At 40.4% G+C, this 21,434-nt stretch overlaps 1 protein-coding gene across 8 annotated transcripts in view; it reads left to right on the top strand.

The window, feature by feature from the left end:
- The window catches only part of Mef2 (myocyte enhancer factor 2), a 54,112-nt gene extending 33,251 nt beyond the window's left edge, over positions 1–20,861 (top strand). For 4 of the 8 annotated variants that reach the window (XM_043424394.1, XM_043424391.1, XM_043424395.1 and 1 more), the window contains 6 exons: positions 9,236–9,559; positions 9,960–10,118; positions 10,391–10,526; positions 10,696–10,943; positions 11,119–11,303; positions 11,522–20,861. In XM_043424394.1, the coding sequence (XP_043280329.1) occupies positions 9,302–9,559; positions 9,960–10,118; positions 10,391–10,526; positions 10,696–10,943; positions 11,119–11,303; positions 11,522–11,981 (1,446 nt within the window). In that variant the 5' untranslated portion in view covers positions 9,236–9,301 and the 3' untranslated portion in view covers positions 11,982–20,861. Of the gene's footprint in view, positions 1–1,151; positions 3,551–9,235; positions 9,560–9,959; positions 10,119–10,390; positions 10,527–10,695; positions 10,944–11,118; positions 11,304–11,521 lie in introns of those variants that run through there. The other 4 variants (XM_043424392.1, XM_043424393.1, XM_043424398.1 and 1 more) reach the window with 4 other exon arrangements.
- Positions 20,862–21,434: the final 573 nt, after the last annotated feature.

Genomic DNA, 21,434 nt, shown 5'->3' with positions numbered 1-21,434 from the left:
AAGAATCGTTTAATGTCTCTCGAGTATAAATAAAATTCATTTTCACTTTACGTCCAAGTCGGCTTTATTTTTTTATATTTTCCTCCGAAGCGGGCCACGGAAATAGATGGACGAATGTAGCGGGGCGCCGGGGGGAGGAACGGAAAAGCATTGTGCACGTCGCAGGTAGAATTTCTTCCGCCCAGGCCCGTATGGCACCGTTATTATCCCCTAATTGATTTTAACATTGTGCCGCGTTGTTATCTCGCTCTTCGGGAAAATTCATTTGCACCGGACGCGTGTGTCAGCCCCCCGGTCGATCATTATCTCGGCCTGTTGCTTCTCCCAGCATCGAGAATATCCCAAAGATCCAATTGTCACGGGTCCGTGATTATTTTGAAACTCGAGAAATCGGAGACGTGTGAGCGAGGCTCGAGTGAAAAATCATAACAACGCGAGTCGGGGGAGTCTCGCGCTTGATCCACTCCCTCGAGGCGGGGGCGGAGGAAAAGAGGTTCGAAACTAATGAACGCTTTTATGAAATACGAAGCAACGTCTCGGAAGGTGCTACGAAATAAAAAAACAGCTTTTAATTTGATGGATGGAAAGAAAGTACTGGAAATATCGACTCAGTCGAGCATTAAGCTTGACCTTTTGGACTGTCGTCCGTGTTTTCGCTCGTAAAGACTGTTCGGCGAAAAAAGTGCGTTCTCGACGCAAGTTATCTGATCCGGGACTCGAAAGTTCCAGGGGATTTGTAAAAGTGAAATCATTTCGAGCCACCAGTTTTTGGTTGAATGTACGAAACAATTGGTCAGGATGTTGGTGGTTCGCGCGTTGTATGTGCTTGGGAGTGTAGCCGAATGTGTTTTTTTCCCGTACGTTTGAGCGGCGCAAGCTCGTTCCGTACTACTCGATACGTCGCTCTATACACAGCGCTCGGTAAATCTTTCCTTCTCGCTCCCCTGCGCTCCGCATGTCTCTGGCTGTGTCTATCGCGTTGTCGAGCTTTCCGATTGGCTGTGAGTGGCCTGACGTAAGTCGTTAGATCGACCAATAAGAGAGGCTGGTGTGACGGCGTCAGAGGAGAGAAACACGACGTCGTGACGCCGGCAACGCGAACGATACTTGGGCCAACAACGACAGTTCCAACGGATTGAAAGGCCGCGGTGAGGAGAAGCCTCGCGGCGGGAGGGGGAGGGCTGAGACGGAACTCGTCTCTTCTCGCCGTGTGCGTACGAGCGACTCTGGACTCGAGCCCTAACCTACAATTCGAGAAAACAAGAAAAGCTGGCAAGACCAAACACGGTGCGAAAAAAGGTGGAAAAAGTTTCGACGGATTGGTCGATCTTGGAGGATACAACGAGGCCGCTATTTCAGGTAGAAATCTCAACGTCCGAGAGGCCTTTTGAAAGATCTGCTTCACTCTCCGACTCACCAGGATCGTTTGTTATTATGTGATTTTAAAAATCTCCGGAGCAATAACAACAGGGCCAGTAGCAATGTCCCATCGCCAACGACCAAGACCTTCTCTCTGCTTTGAGAGCAAAGCCAGTTGTTCGAGCCAGGCGAGACTAGTGCTTATTCGAATACATCTTCACAACGCTCCCCTCCCCTCCTCTCCTCTTCGTTTTCCCTTCGCGCGTTCTCCCCTCTACCCTGGCTTTTTTCCAGCCCCCTCCCTTCCTCCCGGACTGTATCATCGACGGACCGTGTTGCCGAAAAGCTCGTCAGGCTGCAAGATACAGAGGGAGAGAGAGCGAGACGCGAGCCCGTACAAGACGGAGAGAAGGAGAGAGAATTTTTGTTGAACGCGGAGCGCGCAACAGCAGCGCCACACCGGCTAATCCCTCGCTTTATAGTTCACTATCGTCGTCGTCGTCGTCGCCGTCGGTAGTCGTCATCACGGCTGACTCGTCGACGCACACGTGAAATTTATTATTTTAAGAAACAAAAAGAAAAGGAAACCTCGCATATACAATCGTACGCATATACGCGTATAAGCACATAGGATATAAAAGGGAAAAAAGTACAAACCGCGTACGCTTGAAAACGCATGCGCCATTCGTCAACCGTTGAATTATCGTATGTGCGCGCTCTTTCCTCAGTCGCGCGCGCATCACTCTAGTCTCTCTTTCTCTATTACGAACGCTCTCTCGCGAGAACACGCGGCGTTTTAAGTGGAGAAATAATACATCATTCGAACAAGCGCAACAAACGAGATCGTCTCGTGGAACGCGATCATGAAAATAAATGAAAATACGAACCGGGTGTGATGCTCGCTCGGTAGAGAGTTGAGACGGAGAGGAGCAGCGGTTAAGAAACTTAGTGCCAATCAACGAAGGATTTATACTCTTTTATTGAGATTATATTGAGGAGAATAATTAACTCGCGAGTCAGCTATAATAATAATAACAACAACGTATTTAATAATCAAGTGAAAAGTGATCTAATCTATGAAACATACGTCCTGAGGAGAATATCACGAGTGCACGCGCGCCATCGATCAACATTGAGGAGAAGCACATGGGCACTCGGAACTCTTGGATTTTCATTGAATTCCACTGAAATTCGTGACTTTTTGTGCGCGCTTCTGTGTATTCGCTTCGTCGAGGGTGCGCGTGTGTTTTTTCCCCTTCTTCGAAAAGATATCGCCAAACTTCACCGTCGATGTTTGTTGTACTATTGTTATCGTCGTGCCGATACGCGAGAGCGAGAAAAAAAGAGGAGCGGGTCTTTTATCCGCGTGTTTGTATAAACTTTTTCGAGTGACGAGCGACTGCGTTAACAAAGCTTTTCTCATTTTTCGATTTGAAAAAAAGCGTCGACTGTTTCGTTGAATTGTACTGACGCTGTAACAAGCGTCGCCGGTTCACCTTTCGGCATTATTTCGCTCTGAAATTTGGACGAATATTTTGAACAAAGCCGGGAGAATCACGGGTGCGAAAAACTCGGAGAACGGGGGACGTCGAATCGAATTTTTTCTGCTTCCACGTTCGAGCGTACTTTTTAGCCTTTGTCGCGGGAGAGCAGGATGACGGGGGTGGTGAAAACACCCGACACGTGCGCGCAATGACGTACATCGGTGCTAAATAAGACAACATTTTTTCTTTTGAACTTTATTATTCTCATTATCATAACTTTGTAAGCGTTTTTTTATTCTCGTACGCGATGAAGTAAAAAGGACTTTACATCGGCCCACGCGCTCCGACCAACGTGCTTGTGTGCTCATTTATATGTGAACGCGTGTCCGCGGATGCGTATCATTGAAAAATGTCAATAATAATAGACGAGCCTGAATTTCGGTGAATACACGAACGTGGCATTTCGTGCAAGAGCTCTAGCGCTCCCTCTCAAAACAATAACCGCGGTAATATTTTTTTTTTCGTTTCTCGTGCGTGGACTCTGCATCGTGCATCAGTGCAACGCGTTCTCACGGATTTCGGTGCACCTCGAGAATCTCAATATCAGCGTAATTATTGACTTTTTTTATTTTACTTTTTTTCCCCCATTTTTTTCATCGGACTCACTGAGATAAGGGCATCCTTCGTTTGCCAATAGAAAAAGATCGGTGAGTGTTTCCTCCGCCTCTGTCTTTCTCTCTTTCTCTACTTTTTTATTTTCTACAATCCACTCTCCCCCTCGCACTCTCGCCCGCATATTCCTTATTCTCTTATCAGACACGTGTATCTTTTAACTGATTAGCTGAAAAGAACGAAATTAATTGAGATTATCTTGAACTTGCGTGACGGCCAATGTATTTACTTTTTTCTCGTCCCGACTCTCGTAACATCGACACGATTTCAATCTCATTGTTATTATTTTAATTATTATAAATTCACTTGTGATTAGCTCGTCGTTAATCACGAATTCGGATCGAAAAATCCCACTTTTTTCGCAGCATCGAGGTCCGATTCGCATTTCGTTTATCCGTTAGTCGTCATATTTCGTTTTTTTTCTCTCTTCCAACGGTATCGAACCGAACATAATATTTTTTCGTACGTTTTGCCTGAGGCTGCAAACGCCGCGCTGCTTTTTTCCTCCTATTTTCTCCTCGCGCGAGCTCTCTCTCTCTCTCTCTCATTTTATTTCTCATGCCGCCGATTCATCGTGGTATCGGTCCCCGTCTATCGATGAATTCGTTAACGCGAACCTCGCGGCGCACTTACCGGCGCGCAACGCGATACAACGACGGACCGCCGGTGTACGCGGACATGTACGGGGTGGTCGCTGACCCGCCCTCCATGTTTGCTCTTCTATAATAGACCGAATTCGATCGCGAGCCCTCCATACTTTTTCCCCGACACTCGCGTCGCTCTCTTTCGCTCTTTTTCTCCATTCTCTATCAACCGCTGCGAATATGCATGTGCCATTTCGCGTAAAACTTACTTCAATCGCGTACAGAGTGACCTCGGTCCATTTGGAACTACCGTCAGCCGAATTAAGGGGGCGCGCTTTGACACGATCGGTCACTCGATTCGATTGAATTTTCGTTGGATCAACGAGCATTGGCCGTGGGACTGGAAAAACATTCGTTCGACCAAATTCTTTGTCCGGGGACGAAGATATTCACAGATTCGATCGAAGCCTCGATCGTACAAGTCAAATTTTATAATTCAACGACAAAAGTTTTTTTTTTTTCTTCATCAATAAAATCAATTCGCCTGCAACAAAATGGCCGAACAAAAAATTTCAAAGCCCCAAAGATCAATGAGAACGAAAATATAATCGATCGCTGCGACAATTTCAGCGTGGAATTAGAGTCAAATAACATCGGGCCCGTAACGCATTATTCGAGACGAGAAAAGTTTCCGTAAAAAAGTTCGTTTCGCGCGGCGTTCGAGAGCATATCGATGCCTTTATTTGTTTGCACAAAATACGAAGGTGCACGCGTCCGGAGACACGTACGTGTACGGGGAGCCGTTAACGCCGAGCGATATTCGCATTGACGTCTGTCAGACAATCCCCGTACGAGAATAATGTACTCGCGAGGTACCATTTGATGGAAAAAATCGAGCCGAGAGATGCTCGTGTAACCAGCAAGAGAACACGAATCGCTATTAGTGACAATTGTGTACACAATCGAGAACGCGGGGTTTGCCGTTCGCGCAGGAGACTGAGGAAAAATCGTGAGGAGCCGGAGCACTCGTCGGAGTGTCGAGCGATCGCGCGAAAGGACTTTTGTCCGACTCGGAACGCCCCGTACGCGCACGTACGAGCGCGAACGTCCAGAAGAACGGAATAATCGCTGTCGTATTGGTTTTCCCTCGAGCCCGTGCAGCAACGTGTTGTTTCACCGTTTTTCACACCTTCGTTTTTTGCATTCATATTGATTCCGCATTTTGTAGTCGAACTCCCGATATTTGTAACGCAGCCTGTTGCCGTACGGATGAGTTATGGGCATTTTTACGAGGGAAGCTTTTCCCGGTGGGAGATTATTATTTGAGTTTATTTCTGAGGCGGTTCCATTGAAATCCAGCGTTAATGAAATCTATATTTGTACCCCGACAGTTTGTAGCTCGCTCGAGCACCGGCTCCGTACACCCATTCAAATATCGCTCGCCCAATAATGTATTCCTCGCTCTATTTGCGTCTGACAAACGTTCACCTCCGAATATTCACGTTTTTATACCGAGGAGGCGCGTGGCCCCCCTCATTTTTCGGATGAAAGGGTCCCCTGCCCCGTCGCCTGGTCTTCCAAAATTCCCATGAAAATAGAACAACAGGAAATTCCTCGTGAATGATTACACGCCGGAAAAGAAGAAGCTTGGAAAGTGACGCGTCGATTTGATAGTTTATCGGAACAAACAATCAATCGGGGACGCCTTTCAACCGAATAATCGCTCTCGTGCTTTCTCCACTTCGCAAAGACTTCATGGAATATATGACTGTAATGCATTATTCATCTTCGGCTCAATGAATAATGAATGAATAACTACGCGGAATCGTCGAATAAACCGAAAATGAATCTAAGGACGACAAAACCTTTTGGGACTCGATCGATCGCAGGGGAATCCCCGAAGCCACGTTATTAACGTTGTTTTCCCATAAGAATTACTGCCGGTGGCGGAGTCGCCGGCACGATTTCGGGTGATTTTTTCAACGGTTGCAGCAGAGCGAGGTCGTTTTCAACGCGCGGCTCGATCGCACCTCCGTTCAGCTTGGTTTCTCCTTCACGAAAATTTCAAGTTTCCACCCGAAAGTATTTCGAGTTCCTCGAAATATTGGGCCTGGCGACTCGAGCTCGTAATTGAGACGGCGAAAAAACACCGGAAGTAACGGTGCGATCTGAGAAATGGCGATCTTTCGATCGCGGAGGAAAGGCACCGCGCGTCGAGCCAAATAGGATCGTGGTGAGCCCGCACCGCTTCATCGCAGGTGCATCGATCGCTCTGAAAATCCTTGTCTCCTGTACGCCCCGATGTGTTTGTGTAGGCGCCTACACACGCGCGAAGAAGACTCGGGCAGCAAAGTTTGGCCTCGAAGTGCCAAATAATATGCGAAGGTCGCGGGGGAAGCGACGGAGCGATCACGCACATGCGACGCCGCGTGGTGCTCGATCCGATGGTCTCGTGCGAGTGGGGTTTTTATCACGAAAACGTTTTAAAAATTGGAAAAAGAGGAGAAACGAGACGAGCGAGTGAGGTCGGGAGGGGGGCGTACGTTTGAATGAAAACTTTAACGAATAATTTACGGAGGAAGGACAAAATGAAGGTGAAAAACAATAATGAAATATTGGTCGAGTCGAAATGGAGAGACGGGCGCGTGAAGAGAAACGTCGAAAGTTGGAGCGAGAGGGATGAGGGAGGGCTCGACGAGACTGTGTACAACGGAGCCCGATAATCGAGCAGCCTCGGATCCACGAGGCTCGAGAGAGCGACGATCCTACAGGAGGTGAATGGTCTTTTGTCATTCAAACGCGCGTCAATATGTCCGCAGAGTTTCGTCTTCTCTGGAGTGGAAATTTCAGTGGAAACTCGCGTCGTCCGAGCTTCTGTACCCGCGGCGTTATTAACGAATATTCATTGGCGACGAGAGCCTCTCGATTGCGCTTGGAAATGCCCTTACAAAAGTAGCGTGTAGGGACACGAGGTGGAGCGTAGGAAAAGCTCTCGTGCTACGTACGCGCGGTATTCGTCGATCGACCGTTTTCAGCCGTCTAGTGGCATGGATATCGTTCACACGCTCCAATAATGCGCACACTACGATTTCAACAAACTCGTGTACAAACAATCGAGCGCCGAATAGCCATTCGCATTAAAAAAGAGCTCTCAACGATCGGCGGTCTTGGTCATACTCGAATCGGTGCAAATGTCGTAGGTCCCCGTGGCGAAAATATTCGACGCGACGAGCCTTCGTAGCGAGTACGAAAAATGACCTTTTTTTTTTATTAGTTCCTGAGTAACGAAACATTCCCATCCTCGCCGGAGTGAATAACGAACGTATCGAGTCGAGGAGCGGGGCGAGGAGAGAAAAGGCGAGCTCGCCGCTTCACCTTTTCTCTCTCGTCCCGTTAGAATTATGTACGTGCGTCGATAAGACGCTCGAGCATCATCATCAGCATCGACGCCCGCGAAAGAGCTCTCGGTCCAGTCACCCGTGTTTGAATTAAAAGTCGATACACACGAGCTTTTTTCCTTCTTTTTTTATGAAAGACCAGCACACACTCCCTCGCCCTTCGCTCTCGCCTCGCTGTCACTTCGAGCTTTCCCTCCGTTTGTGTCGTCCTTTGGAATGTAAAAAAAAAAAAAAATAAAAAAAAAATAATGAAAAACAAAAGAAAATTATGAAAGGTTGCCAGTCGGCGGAGACGTTTTCTCAACATTCCATTTCTCAACGTTTTTCCTCGGATTCGGGCGCTCTGTCGAGCTCCAATTTCATTCGAATTTCGGTAAAATCAATTACGAGGAAAATACGATCCAGAGAGCACAGAGAACTCTTTTGAAATCGATTTTTAATGCTTTTGCCGCAACCGAAATACCGTCAAACTCTAGATTTTGTAGCCTACTACAATGATCGATCTATTCTTGAGCCCAAACGCCATTGAGATAATGCATAAAACATAAGCGGATTGAGCTTTTGGCCATGCCTCTGAGCTGCCGAGTTTCCCGCCCTCCTTTCCTAAACGCGTAGCAAAACAAGACGCGCACGCACGAGGCATGATGCTACGTCGAACGAGCTTATGGTCGCTTCGAATGACGCTGAAGCTTGCAACGTTGCGATCCAACGAAACGTTGTCAAAAAAGCCTCCAATAATTCCAGTTATTCTCCAATTTCCTTTCCTGCCGAATTTGCAATTCGGAGTTTCTCAAGCTACGCCGATACTTGGTGAAATAAAAAATAGTCGAATTACGAATGTTCGTTTCGTCGGTGGGAAACGAATAATTCTTGAGATTCCGAGGAATCGGTGAAACATCAAAGTTTCTTGAATTTGATCCTCGGACTGCCTCCGGATTTACCTCCGTTTTCTCGAGCAGCGTGCCTCCCTCGCTCTCTTCTATCTGCATTTGCTCTCAGCAGCCTCGGTGACGTATCGATTCTTAATTCCGAGAGATTGGATACTCGTATAACTCGCACACGAGATCGCCTCTCCCCGAGCGTCTATCTCCTCGGCTGTAGGTGGTGAACGATACACTTGGCTTTAAAGCGTTTCGTTATACCTCGGAAATAATTACGCAGACACCGAAGACGTGTGGCTCGAGTTACTTGGCTCGGATTATCAGGCAACAAACGCCAGCGTAACGCGTCGGATAAAACTCCGGCTCTTCGTCAAAATGCTCTGTGTGTAATAAAGAGTATTTCTTTGAGTGTCATTTTTGATAAATTGTAAATGGAGCACAGTGGCGGTTTGGGACGTCGAGAAAAGTGCTCAAATTTTTACCATTTTCATGCTAAATGAATCGGCATCCTTCGACTCGAGTGATAAAAAGCCCCCAAAAATCGTTGGATGCATTATTTTTAAAGCCGTATTCTCGATTTTCATCGGTCCAATATGTGACGTTTCATCGATTTTGTAGACATCAACAGAGCCATTTAAAATTGAGAGTGGTCTCGTTGGCGTGAGAAATTGGCGGAGGGTGGGGCGAAAAAAGTTTCAATTGATCCGGCTATTCGTGAAAAATTGGTTTGTCCCGCGGACGGAAATGATGCTGTTGAATCGATTCAACTATTTTCACATTTGAGAAAAAAAAATGGAATTTTTGACGGAACGATTACTCTGGAAAATAATACAATTTCGAAATATTGTTTGTTTCAGTGTTTTTAACATTCCACGGAGATATTCGAGAGAACTTGGAGACTGTACGGGAACAAAGAGGATAAAATGGGTCGAAAGAAGATACAAATATCGCGCATCACCGACGAGCGAAATCGTCAGGTGACGTTCAACAAGAGGAAATTCGGTGTTATGAAAAAAGCTTACGAACTGTCGGTACTGTGCGACTGTGAAATAGCCCTAATCATATTCAGTTCGAGCAACAAGCTATATCAATACGCGAGCACCGACATGGACAAGGTTCTTCTCAAGTATACCGAGTATAATGAACCACACGAGTCTCTTACCAACAAAAATATCATCGAGGTGAGTTGAGTTATCCGTAATATGGAAACTATTCAATATTTAATTAGAACCAACAATCGTTATCGTACTTCTTGAACGAATAGACTCGGGTTTACCGATGAATTCTTTGAGCGTGTCTGTAAATGCGAACATTTCTGATCCATTATTCCGTTCATATTTCTGTTCAATTAATCGATAAAAAGTGTTTTTTTTTCTATGCATATTCCTCTGAATTTTCATGAAATAAATGAGAATAAAAATTCATGCTTATCCCCCTAACTCGGTACAACTGAAAATTGGCCCTGTTACGTTTTCTTTTGTTTTTTATTTCGCAAATGGAAAATTAACATGCATGAAAAGAGTGAAGGTTGAGTGCCCTCGGGCGGTGTGGTCACGTGAACCTGTCTGCTGACACTTGCAGGCGCTCAACAAGAAGGAGCATAAGGGTGCCATGTCACCTGAGAGCCCGGAGCCCGACGCTAACGATTACAATCTAACCCCCCGTACGGAGGCTAAGTACACGAAAATCGACGAGGAATTCCAAATAATGATGCAGAGAAATCAGCACAACGGCTCGAGGGTAAACAACAATGAATAATCACAATTGACGTTTGTAGAAAAAAAACAACAACAATTTTTGCTTAAGCTCATTCGGCTTTTTCAGAGGAAATGAAGCCAATTTTTTTCTTCTTGGGTGGATTTATTTTTTAAAGAATCGTTGCGTTCTCGAAATTATGTAAAATTTTTATGACAAAAAACAGTGATTTATGGAGTAAAATGGAAAACTCGAATTCGAATTAAATTTCACCAGCACAAAATATATTTTACTAATTGTTTCGTTAAATATTACAGGGCATGGCTCAATCGAATTACACTCTGCCCGTGACAGTTCCGGTGAACAATTATGGAGAATCGCTTCTCGGATCTAGTCCTCAAATGGCGCACACCAGCATCTCTCCACGGCCGTCCTCTTCTGAAACTGATTCAGGTATCTATGAGGAGAAAACACGCCAAAGATCCTCCTTGAAATTTGATTCCGTCCGTTTTCGAGATTGGCTTTTCCTCCAACTTTGAAATTCTGGATGAGAAAAAATTTCATTCAATTTATTCGTCAAATTTGAATGACTTTTTCATTTGGTATTTGTTTCTTTTCGCAGTTTACCCACCTGGAGGAATGTTGGAAATGAGTAATGGTTATCCACCGTCAGCGTCACCGCTGGGTGGCTCGCCGAGTCCAGGGCCATCCCCGGCTCTCGGGGTTGCCGGTGGCGGTGGTAATAAGGGACCGAATTCATCACGTCACTCACCACAACCACCACCGCCGCCTCATCCGCACAGATCCAATTTACGAGTCGTTATTCCCGCACCACTCACACAACCGCTCTCTGAAGATACTAATTATGACGTAAGATTCGTAACCATGATGTGTTACGTAACGATCGATTATTCGGTTAATGATATGCGAACGAAATTATAAGAAATAATGGTTTTTTTTTTCTCTTGCTTCGTTAGTCGAATGACCAATGGAAAATGAAGAAAAGCATGCAATAACGTTTTACATTTTTCTCAATATTTTGCAGGGTGGTCACGGACAAGGCGCTCTAAACACACCGGTCGTCGCGTTACAAACACCGTCTGTCGCCGCTGGTTATTCTAGTTTCGGCCCGACAGATTATTCCTCGGATCTCGGTAGTCTAACATGGTCTCATCAGAGGTACGTTGACGATTTGTCAATGTACTCAGCCGCCACAATGTCGAATATCAGGTAAATAAAAAAAAAAATTAGAGGAAAAAAATTGTGAAACCCTAGAAATGAAAATAACCTCGTATTTCGACGATAAATTTTTACAGCAGGGTTAAAAACGAGCCCGATTGATTTAGTAATAAAATCGTATTTCCAGCATCCCGAAATTATTGATTCGTTTCGTGATGCTCTCGTAAACTCGTAACGGACACGAAACGAATAAAATGTAATTTTTGCAGTGGCCTTCCTCATCTGGCAGTATCGAGCAGTACGCCGCCACCGTCCACGTCTCCATTGCCGGTTAAAATAAAGAGCGAGCCAATAAGTCCGCCTCGTGATCCGCACGGTGGTAACGGAATAACGAACGTAGGGCCTGGTTCGTCGAGTAATCTTCACCACACGAATTTGAGTGTGGGTCAATCGTCCAGTAGTATCGTGCCCTCTTCGCTGCACGTATCGCACACGGTGCCGCAAACATTGAATCTAATATCGAGCAGACCAACGAGTAATCCGCCGCCATCCCATTCGGGCAGTATTACACCGACAAATTTGCCATCTCCTGGTGGCGGTGGTTCCGGGGGTGGGGTTGTCAATTCCGGTGACATGAGAACGAGTCACGGGGGCGCAGGAAATAATTCCGACTACGAGAACGGACCTCTTATGAAACGCACGAGAATCACCGAAGGCTGGTCCAATTAACCGACGTAGCCACGCGGGTCTTTTTTCTCTTCATTTTTCTCCCGTTGTTAATTCTCAAATGAAAAAAAAAAAGAAAAAAAAAACAAGAACGTGAGAATTTCTCGCTCGGACCCAGCAACGAGTTGTCCATCGCGATGAAGACGCTTTTTAATGAAGGAAACCGAGAATACTACCGGTTTTCACGACTTTTGTCGACAATGCCCAGTGGAATGAAAAAAAAAAGCAAATGTATATGCGTGTGTATATATATTTACACATATATAAAAATGATATATATATATATACACACACATATTTGGAAGGAAGAAAAATCCATTTATACCGTGGATTTAATGCTAAGAGAAAGAGTGCAGATACAAGCAGAACATTTGTTTGATGAAAAAAAAACGCGGTGCCATAATGTTGAAACTTTATATATATATATACACACACAAATATATATATATATATTTATATATATATATATATCGTGTATATAATAAGAGGTGTTGTTTGTATATATATGTCGAAAGTTCATAATGTTTTTTTTTTTCGATGAGGCACAGGTGCAATCGAACTTGCCGCGATAATCGAGCAAAAAAAATTATATGATGTCGAATACGAGATATTAAAGAAAAAGAAACACACAAAAATAATAATTATCTATGTTATGTACGTATAAATGAAAGAGAAAAAAACGAACATCGATGAAACTGTCGACCGATCATAAAACTTGGAAATGTACATGTAACACGTACGTCTACATAAATATGTATGTAGAAATTTACATGTACTAATGTACTGGAAGTGGTGAGAGCTTTGAAGAAAAAAAAAAAAAGAAAAAAAAACGAAAAACAGTCAGGTTAGAGAGGCGAAAGAAGTAAAAGTGAGATTTCCACACTTACGGAGTTTACAAGAGCGAATGACCTCAGCAGCATAATCCGTTGATTATAACTTTACCTCATTTAATCGATCGAGACTCCAAATTCATTAATTTGGAGTAAAGTCACACAAAGTTTCGTCTCGCTAATTCGTCAATGTCGAAAAATCCGGATTCAATCTTCGATTAGTAATCGATCTCTAGTCATTAGAATGAAAAAGAAGAAAAAAAAAGAAACAAAAGAAGGAAAAATTATAACTAAATTAGTATCTAATTCGAGTGCAACTCGAATTAATTGAACGAATCATGCTTTTTATTTTGTTTTCTCCTAATTATAACTTCGTTTTCAACTTTTTGTTTGTTTTATTTGTATCTTTTTTTTCGTTTACTCAAAATATTTCGCAAGTGCGCATGAAATTTGAAACAAGAGGAAAACTGATTTCGCCTGACGCTTGTTATACTTTTGTCCACGATTTCCATCGAGTTGAGATACGCCTTTTTTTTATCATTTCAACCGTTACCCTGTATTGTTTTTTGTCTTCTTATTGAATAAAAGCTGCACTTGTACACTTTGACCAACGAGAAAAATTCCTAACTTTTTAACGTTTAACAATACAGCAAGAAAACTTTGCTTCCCTCTGCTTTTGTCAGATACACAAAGATGTTCGATCGTTCAATCATTTTCGTTTGGTAATAGTTGGAAGCATCCTCCCTGTATGTATGCGCAAGTGTGTGCGTGTGTGTGTGTGTATGTGCGTCTGTGTTTATCCTTTATTCTCTCCATCAATGGGGAATGAAACAGAAAAAATAGATATTTCAAAAATGAGTGAGTTGCGTTAACGGTCTATGTTTGCTGACGCGATCGAGTAATCGATCGAAAGAAAAAACATTTTCGAGAAAAAGTTAAAATTCGATTGGGAGTGTACCAAAAATGAAAAAAAAAAAAAAAAAAATTATTTAAATTCACGTTCTTTAAGAACGAATTCGAAATTAATATGTTGAAAAATAAATGAAAAGTTATATATTAATATGTACACACGTATGTATATATATAAATATAAATATTATAAACGAATTAGAGGGTCACACATATTCGCGCGTTGGTCGTCAGTGGAACGAAAGTGTTACACTATCACAGAAACCCACGCATATATTTATTACAACCTTAAATGCTCGTTCTAACACTGAATAGAGGAACTCTTGAAGTATGTTGATTATCGAATTTTCGATTTATAAAGAATAAACGAAAAATGTAACGGCGAAAATAGCGTGAAACTTGAATTATCGGTACGATTCGATGTCTCTTAACGGCGCAACGTCATCCAGCATTATCACGACACAATAATAATAGAAATAATGATACTAATAGCTATAGTTACACAGATAAGTTGATTTGTATCGATTATCGATCGAGATAATGCCGATAAACAGGATCTATCGTGTGGACAAAACAAACGTTAGCAAATGTATACGTAGAAATACGTGAATAGAAATCCATTCTGGGCATGTGAGTCACCGAAGTGTTACGTTTTTCCGTTCCGCCAATCGCAGTAGCGACAAAGCCCACCAATTGTTAGGGAATCGAGAGAAAATTCTACACGTTTCGGCTCCATTGTATTGAAAATTCAGAGAAATTCAGGGATTCTAGTTTTTTTTTCTGTATTCTCGTAAACGTTCGCGAAAAAGAAGAATTGAAAATCGTAAGATTCGGTGGCTCGAACGTTCCGGAATTCTACCTGAATACAGAAATGTATGCGTACACAAATACAAACACGTTTTTCACCAGCATTTTGCACATTTGATATGAGAAACAAAAAATAAACAATATTAAGAGAATGAAATGACAAAGAAAAACAAAATAACTAGGCAAAAGAAAAAACACGAAAGTTAGGGAACATGCGACTGCTGTAGCTTAAAAACCAAACAACATTAAGAAAATGCACAATGTCACAGATCTATTTATGTCAATAACGTTTGAAAACATTTACAAGTATGTTTATACGATGAAAAAAAAAAACGAAAAAACTCAAAAAATCTTGACATCTCTGTTGAAATTAGACAGAATGAACGATTAGAGAAAAAAATGAGGAATAAAAAAACATCGTCGATAATGAGATATGATGAAACTTGATGATCGCGTTTCAACCTATCGAAATCATTGATCAGTTGTTATATATACATATATAAATACATATAAATATATATATACATATTTTGTGTACCTTCAAACGCGAAGGCGAAGGGAATAAGCCATTACGAAACCTGTTAGCAAAGTAAAGCACAAAAACACACACACACGTGACACATGCATTTGCATAAGAATTTGCCATCTTTAAATACCGGGTTGAAATTTGGTTTTCTATACTTCGGTCGACTGGTGTATCCTCGTGAAAAATCCGTTAAATGGTATATAACGTAAAAAAAACCGATGCATATATGTATGTTTGGTAAACAATGTATCTTAACGTATGCTCGATGGACTACAGAGGTAACAGAAAAAATAGTGCCTGGCACCATTTTGTGGCCCTCCTCGTGTAAAAATTAAATTATGAAATTCTTCTGGGAAGGGTTTTTTTTTTCTCCGAGGCCCTGTTTCCGACAATCTTTCGTACCAATTGTAATCGACGAAGGAAACAAGCCGAAGGAAATAAGGAATAGCGTAAAAGAGGGAAATTCGCTCTGTAGCGGGTAAAACTTCGAAATGATCACAAAGTGCAATCTTTCAGAGGGGGGAGGGGAGCACAATTTTTTAAATCGAACTAAAGGACAAACGAATTTCGAGGATGATGAGGGTGCGGAAAAGAGGAAGAGAGAGAATTAGAAACAAAGTAAAAGAGGAGTGTGAAGAAATTGTTATTTTTCATAACGAAAAACTGAAATTTGATATATCGAAGAAAAAGTATATTAATATCGTCGCCCGTAGTAACTCGGAAGCTCCTAATTCATGAAAAACGCAAAGAACAAAGCGAGTTAGTTGAATTCGATGGATAAAAACATTGAGAATTATTTTGGTAATGACGAAGTGACTCGAGCAGTCTGAAGTGTGACGCTTGAAATGTGTTCACGTACGGTCGAATTGCCGGAGAGGACAGCTGATCGCGAATTACCCTTGGCCTTTGAAAAACGAAAAAAGAAGACAATTTTTTTAATCGCTTAAACTCGAACCAACATGCCCACAGAAAATGCCTTTGACTTTGAAAATAAAAAGAGAATAAATAAATTTATGGAAAGAGAAAAAGGATTTTTTGGCCACATAATTAAAGGATCTCCTGTACTTACAACTTCGATTTTTTCACCAGACAAAGTGTAATGAGCAAAGATTATTTTTCTTATCGTTGAAACTGGACGCACACACACACACACACAGGCACGAAATATCACAAAAAAACGTTATACGAGCAAGTAGTAATCATTGTATTCAACAAACCGTTCAACTCAGGAATGAAAGACGTAAAAAAATAAATAATTAAAGAACAATAGCGAGAGAGAGAGAGAGAGAGGGATGTGCAGGAAATATAAAGTGAATAAACGCGATTGCATATTGCACTTTTGAAGGTACAGTTTTAACGTCGGTTACGCAACTTGCTCCATCATGGAAATACAATATAGTGATATAGAATTAAGGGGACTGTACGAGAATTTTAAAAAATATATGAAAGAAAAACTTGGGTAAACAAGGAAGAAACATTTATCGGGTGTACGTGGTTGAACGTTAAGCTTTACGTGCATTACACATTAATCTATATTTTGTAATATGGACAACGTGTATAAAAATAAAACATTGACGATGGCGTGGCGCGATGAAGAGGGAATAAGAAAAGAGCAAAGGAAAAGCGAACTAAAAAAACGAAATTTCTTTGAATTTGAAAAGATTTGAAAACTGGGTAAACTCGATTTTCTTTTCATTTAAATAACTTGCAGAACATAAAAAACAATAATTTGAAGTTTTTTCTGGTTATGAAACTGTCGATGCCGGATGAAAAAAATAGACAACATAATTTACACCAATGCGCAATTAAATAACGTTTGACGAATATTTTCGAAATATTGAAATCACACAGGGGCTGTTAAAGTTGTCGGAATGCTGTGAATGACATGGACCATCTTTAACAAAGGAGCTTTATATACTATTAAATAATATTCGGATGAGAGGGAGAGAGAATCTATTGCATCTTTTGTATAGTAAAAAAAAACCATGATAAACAAAAAAAAGCGAGGCGTAATCCGGGAGAAGCTAATATTGGCTTTGTAGACAAGAATAAAAGAATTATATGTAAATAAATGTGGTAAATTTCACGTCGACGCGAGGTGCCATTTTTTGAAAGTTTTTTTTTCTTACTACTGATTAGACGTGTAATCAAGTTATCCTTAAACGACAAAAGGATTTTTCATGCATCCGAAGCGTCTGTTTTCAGTACCAAAACAAAAAAGTACTCCAAATTTATCAAATCATTATTTTTCATTCCTCCAATGAGATACTTCACGAATTTCGATGGCTTGGTTGGCGTGCGATGTTCCATATGTTAATCGACCAGAAAATAAAGAAATCGTAACAGGCGTAAGGTATAATGAAAAAAAAAAAAAAAAAAACAAATTTTTAAACATGAATTGTAATGCACAGCACGGTTAAGAATCGGTGTAAAGGATTAGCAAAGTGAGATTAACGATGTACGTATTAGCCACAACTGTTGTCACTGCAGATAAACCGATTAAACACATATAAAGAAGATAAAAAATACGAGAAATGAAAAAAAAAAACAAAAAAAAACAAAAAAAATTTAAACATACAAGATTAAATACTGGACATATCTTATAACGCCAACTTAGCATCTCAAGTATGGAGATAAAACGTGAAAAAATATATAATAAATATATATATGTTCATATATATATATATATATATTTATATATTGTCATACTAGCTGTTACTTACTGTTATCCAAGATGCATCTCGAGAAACTCGTCGGTCAAAAGTTGGCTATTCTTTTGAGAAATATGCATAAATATATATAGTATATGTATTTCGACGAGAACCTATGATTCTTGTAGAAAAATTGTTACTGTAATATTGTTCGACGACGTTGGAAAATCATCGTCGTTAAAAAAAATAAAAAAATAAAAAATAAATAAACGCAAAAAGTGAAAATCGAATGCGTACGAGTTACGAGACATGCATTCTGTGAACGAAAAGAATACTTATAAAACCTTTATGAAGCAAAATTATTATCAACATATATAAAAAATATTAGTGTGTTGTAATATTGTACCATTTATTTGTATAATAGAGATTATAACGAGTCGTTAAAAAAATGGTTTGACGAGGAAAAAGAGTGTGATTGAACGAGCGAGCGAGAGAGAGAGAGAGAGTGAGAGACAGAGAGTTATAATAAAAAAGAATATAAACTACGAAATTTAGTGTGTTACGAATGATCGAAATCCGTGATAACTCCATTGTGAAATATTAAGGGCGAGCTTACATTGATTCGAAGGCGTTACGAGAAGCGCACTCGAAAGTTGTTTGTTTTTCAAATTGAAAAAAAAAAAAAAAAAAAAAAAATTACTCTAAAATGTGGCCACGGTTGAGAGTTGCATTGAGTGTAACACGAGTGGAGGACGAAAGTGTAGAATCGAAAAGAAACGGAAATAGTTATGACGCGATAGATCTTCGTAACAAAATAAATTTGTTGTAGTACACGAGCTCGTTTGTAGGTGAGCGAGCGCGGACACGAAACTAATTCATATAGTGCCATCGTAACAGTTTAATTAAGGAGAGAAACGATGCGGAATGATAAAAGAAGATAAATAATAAGTAGAACGTACGAAGCTGTGCGTTCTTAATTTTCGTTGTTTTCTTTTGTTTTAAACGATTATAACGAAATAGTTGTTAGACTATTAAATTGGACATGTGTAGTTACGACGTTGAAGACAGAGCCTTCGTTTTTATGTTTGTGAGCAATTATGATGTTTGCCAACGTATAAATCATACGTAAATTTGCATATATATTTCGCGTGGGAGTGACACGGTCCGTTGATTTCCTGATAATGTACCGATTCATTGAATTTTATCGAGATTCACGAAAAGGCAAAGAAATAAATAGTAAGATCAATCAACGATTGCCCAGTTTTGACGACAGCGCTGATTGTGCATTATTATAATATCATATAATATCTATTATTATATGTATAACAATATAATACATAAATATTATATGAAATATTATAATTTTTCATTGATTTTTCGTTCGATAAAACTAACGTTAGAGCTGTTATATCATGCGTGAAAGATTTTTTTTATTTCGTTAACCATAGAGACACGTGGGTGTTGACGTTGATGGAAAAATGAACATACATATATACATGAATATACATGAAAAGAAAGCACCTCGTCGTAGTGACTCGTAATTTTGTGGAATCTCATGAAAGAAAGAAAAAAAAGAAAACGAATTACCGCAACATCTCACGTACGGTACGCTTCATTTTGGTGCTCGATATGCTCTCCCTCCCTTCCTCCCAACCCCAACGTTCCCTCGCCCCCCTCTACGAATGAACGTTACGTTTTTATCAATTACCGATTCTATATGATAAAGAAAAAAAAAAAAAAAGTACGATCATATATATATTGCCTATCGTCGGTCAGTAAGATTAATTAAATGAGGACTTAGCGATTAATCATTGTTATTTCATAATGCTCTATGTACATCACACATATTCGTTATATTAAGAAAACAATATTAAGACGAATAAGAACAAAACATAATGATAACAAATAAATCGAATATAAACAAACGAAAATCATACAATTACAAGCGTATGCGACACGATAAAAACAGCAAGAATACAACTAAATTGTAAACTCATCGCAATATGATTAATATTCAGTGTATCAAGCATAATATGCGCTATAATTATCATATGATGTTGCCCATAGAATACATTTTACTTGGTTTTTATATTTCGCAGTTTACATTTTATTTTGTACGTTCGTCCAGCCTCGACACCACCACCCACCCTTTCTTCATGCACTTGACGAATAACCGAAATTTATGTTTTATTTTTTTATCGAATGTTGTTTTGTTCTTATCGATTTGAAATCAAATTTCTCGTCATTTTTTTCCTTTTCGTTACAATGAATTTTGGGTATTTGTGTTTCACAATTTTGATGACGGAAAAAGAAACGCGCATCCGTCGGTCGGTTCACCACGTTTTCAGCATTTTTGTTCTCGCGAGGCCAGAGTATTTTATTTGACGTTTCGCAAGGGCTTTGCTTCTCCCGTTTATTTAAATCTTTTCCATTATTCGTTCATGTCTTTGGCATACAAGCATGCATTTATAGTTACGGAACTAACCATGACGATCGTAATGCGGAATTACAATTTTTTTTCATTATCTCTGGCAAACAATCGTCGCTCGAGCCGATGATGTGCTCTCTCGAATACTTTTTGCATAACTCCGACAAATGACGTTAACACCGATGAAAAATTGGTGACATTATCGATCACAGGCAATCCTGAGAAAATTAATGAACTTTCGTTTTGAAGGAAAAATAAAAATGAAGGGAAAAAAAATTTGTTTAATCCAGGCGACAATTTGTGGTAAACTAATAATAATATTTTAATATATTTCACGTTATCGTCGATGCAACGTCCATTAACGTTTACGAATGTGAGAATGCAAATAATTCTCCGTGATTCAAAGATGAAAAAAACAGCCCAATTTTTTATAAACGTAAGTTTTAATGTGATATAAGTTTGTCTTATATCTATTTATGGAGGATATTATAGGAAAAAAGGGGAGAAACGATTCGTAATAACAGCAGAGGAACTTTGTCTTACATGTGATGGAATGTACACACCCCGGTCCTCTTGGTAGAATCGCCTTAATATCACGTGCCTCAAATAATATTTAAACTGTTCACCTGCTTACCTGTAATTTTAATTAGTCTATGTAATGGATCCGTGTAAAATCGACTTATTCTTTGTACTACTCTTGTAAATACATTCCAAAGAATTACTGTCCACCAATGATCCGCGTGTGTTTCTGTGTTTGTGTCCTTTTAACATCACTTACGTGTCGTTGGTCCCAGCATGGTTTCGTATTAATTTTTTTTCATTTTCATTTTTTACAAATCGCCCATTTTATGGCGGGAAGAACGAGATTTAAGCTGACAGTCGATAAAGAAAACGTTCGGAAAACCAGACTTTATGACCTGACAAGTGAACTCTGCCCCTCGACTTGGGCTTTTCGATTTTTTTCTCATTCCAATCGCTTCCGAGTCGGAGGTGAGTTATTTTTAGTCAAAATTCAATGTTTTTAGAGAAACGCTTTGTCGGAGATAAATAAATGTCGTATTTGAGCAAAGTAAAACCCGAACCACTGTTTATTTTCTTGGTCATCGTCGCTCGGAGTCGGGGGTTAAGTGCGCGCGAAGAGACGTGCATAAACGTCGGTCGGTCAATCCAATATAATGGTCGTAACACGACGGCACATTGACATCTCACCAGAAATATTTCTACCAAAATTTATTTATACCCAAAAAATCGAGTGTCGAAAATGTCTACCACGATTTTTGCCAAATGTAAAAACTCGTTTTGAAA

The sequence above is a fragment of the Venturia canescens genome, chromosome 7 (genome assembly GCF_019457755.1).
Source record: "Venturia canescens isolate UGA chromosome 7, ASM1945775v1, whole genome shotgun sequence".
Classification (NCBI taxonomy): Eukaryota; Metazoa; Arthropoda; class Insecta; order Hymenoptera; family Ichneumonidae; genus Venturia; species Venturia canescens.
This window is presented reverse-complemented; position numbering and strand designations above follow the sequence as displayed.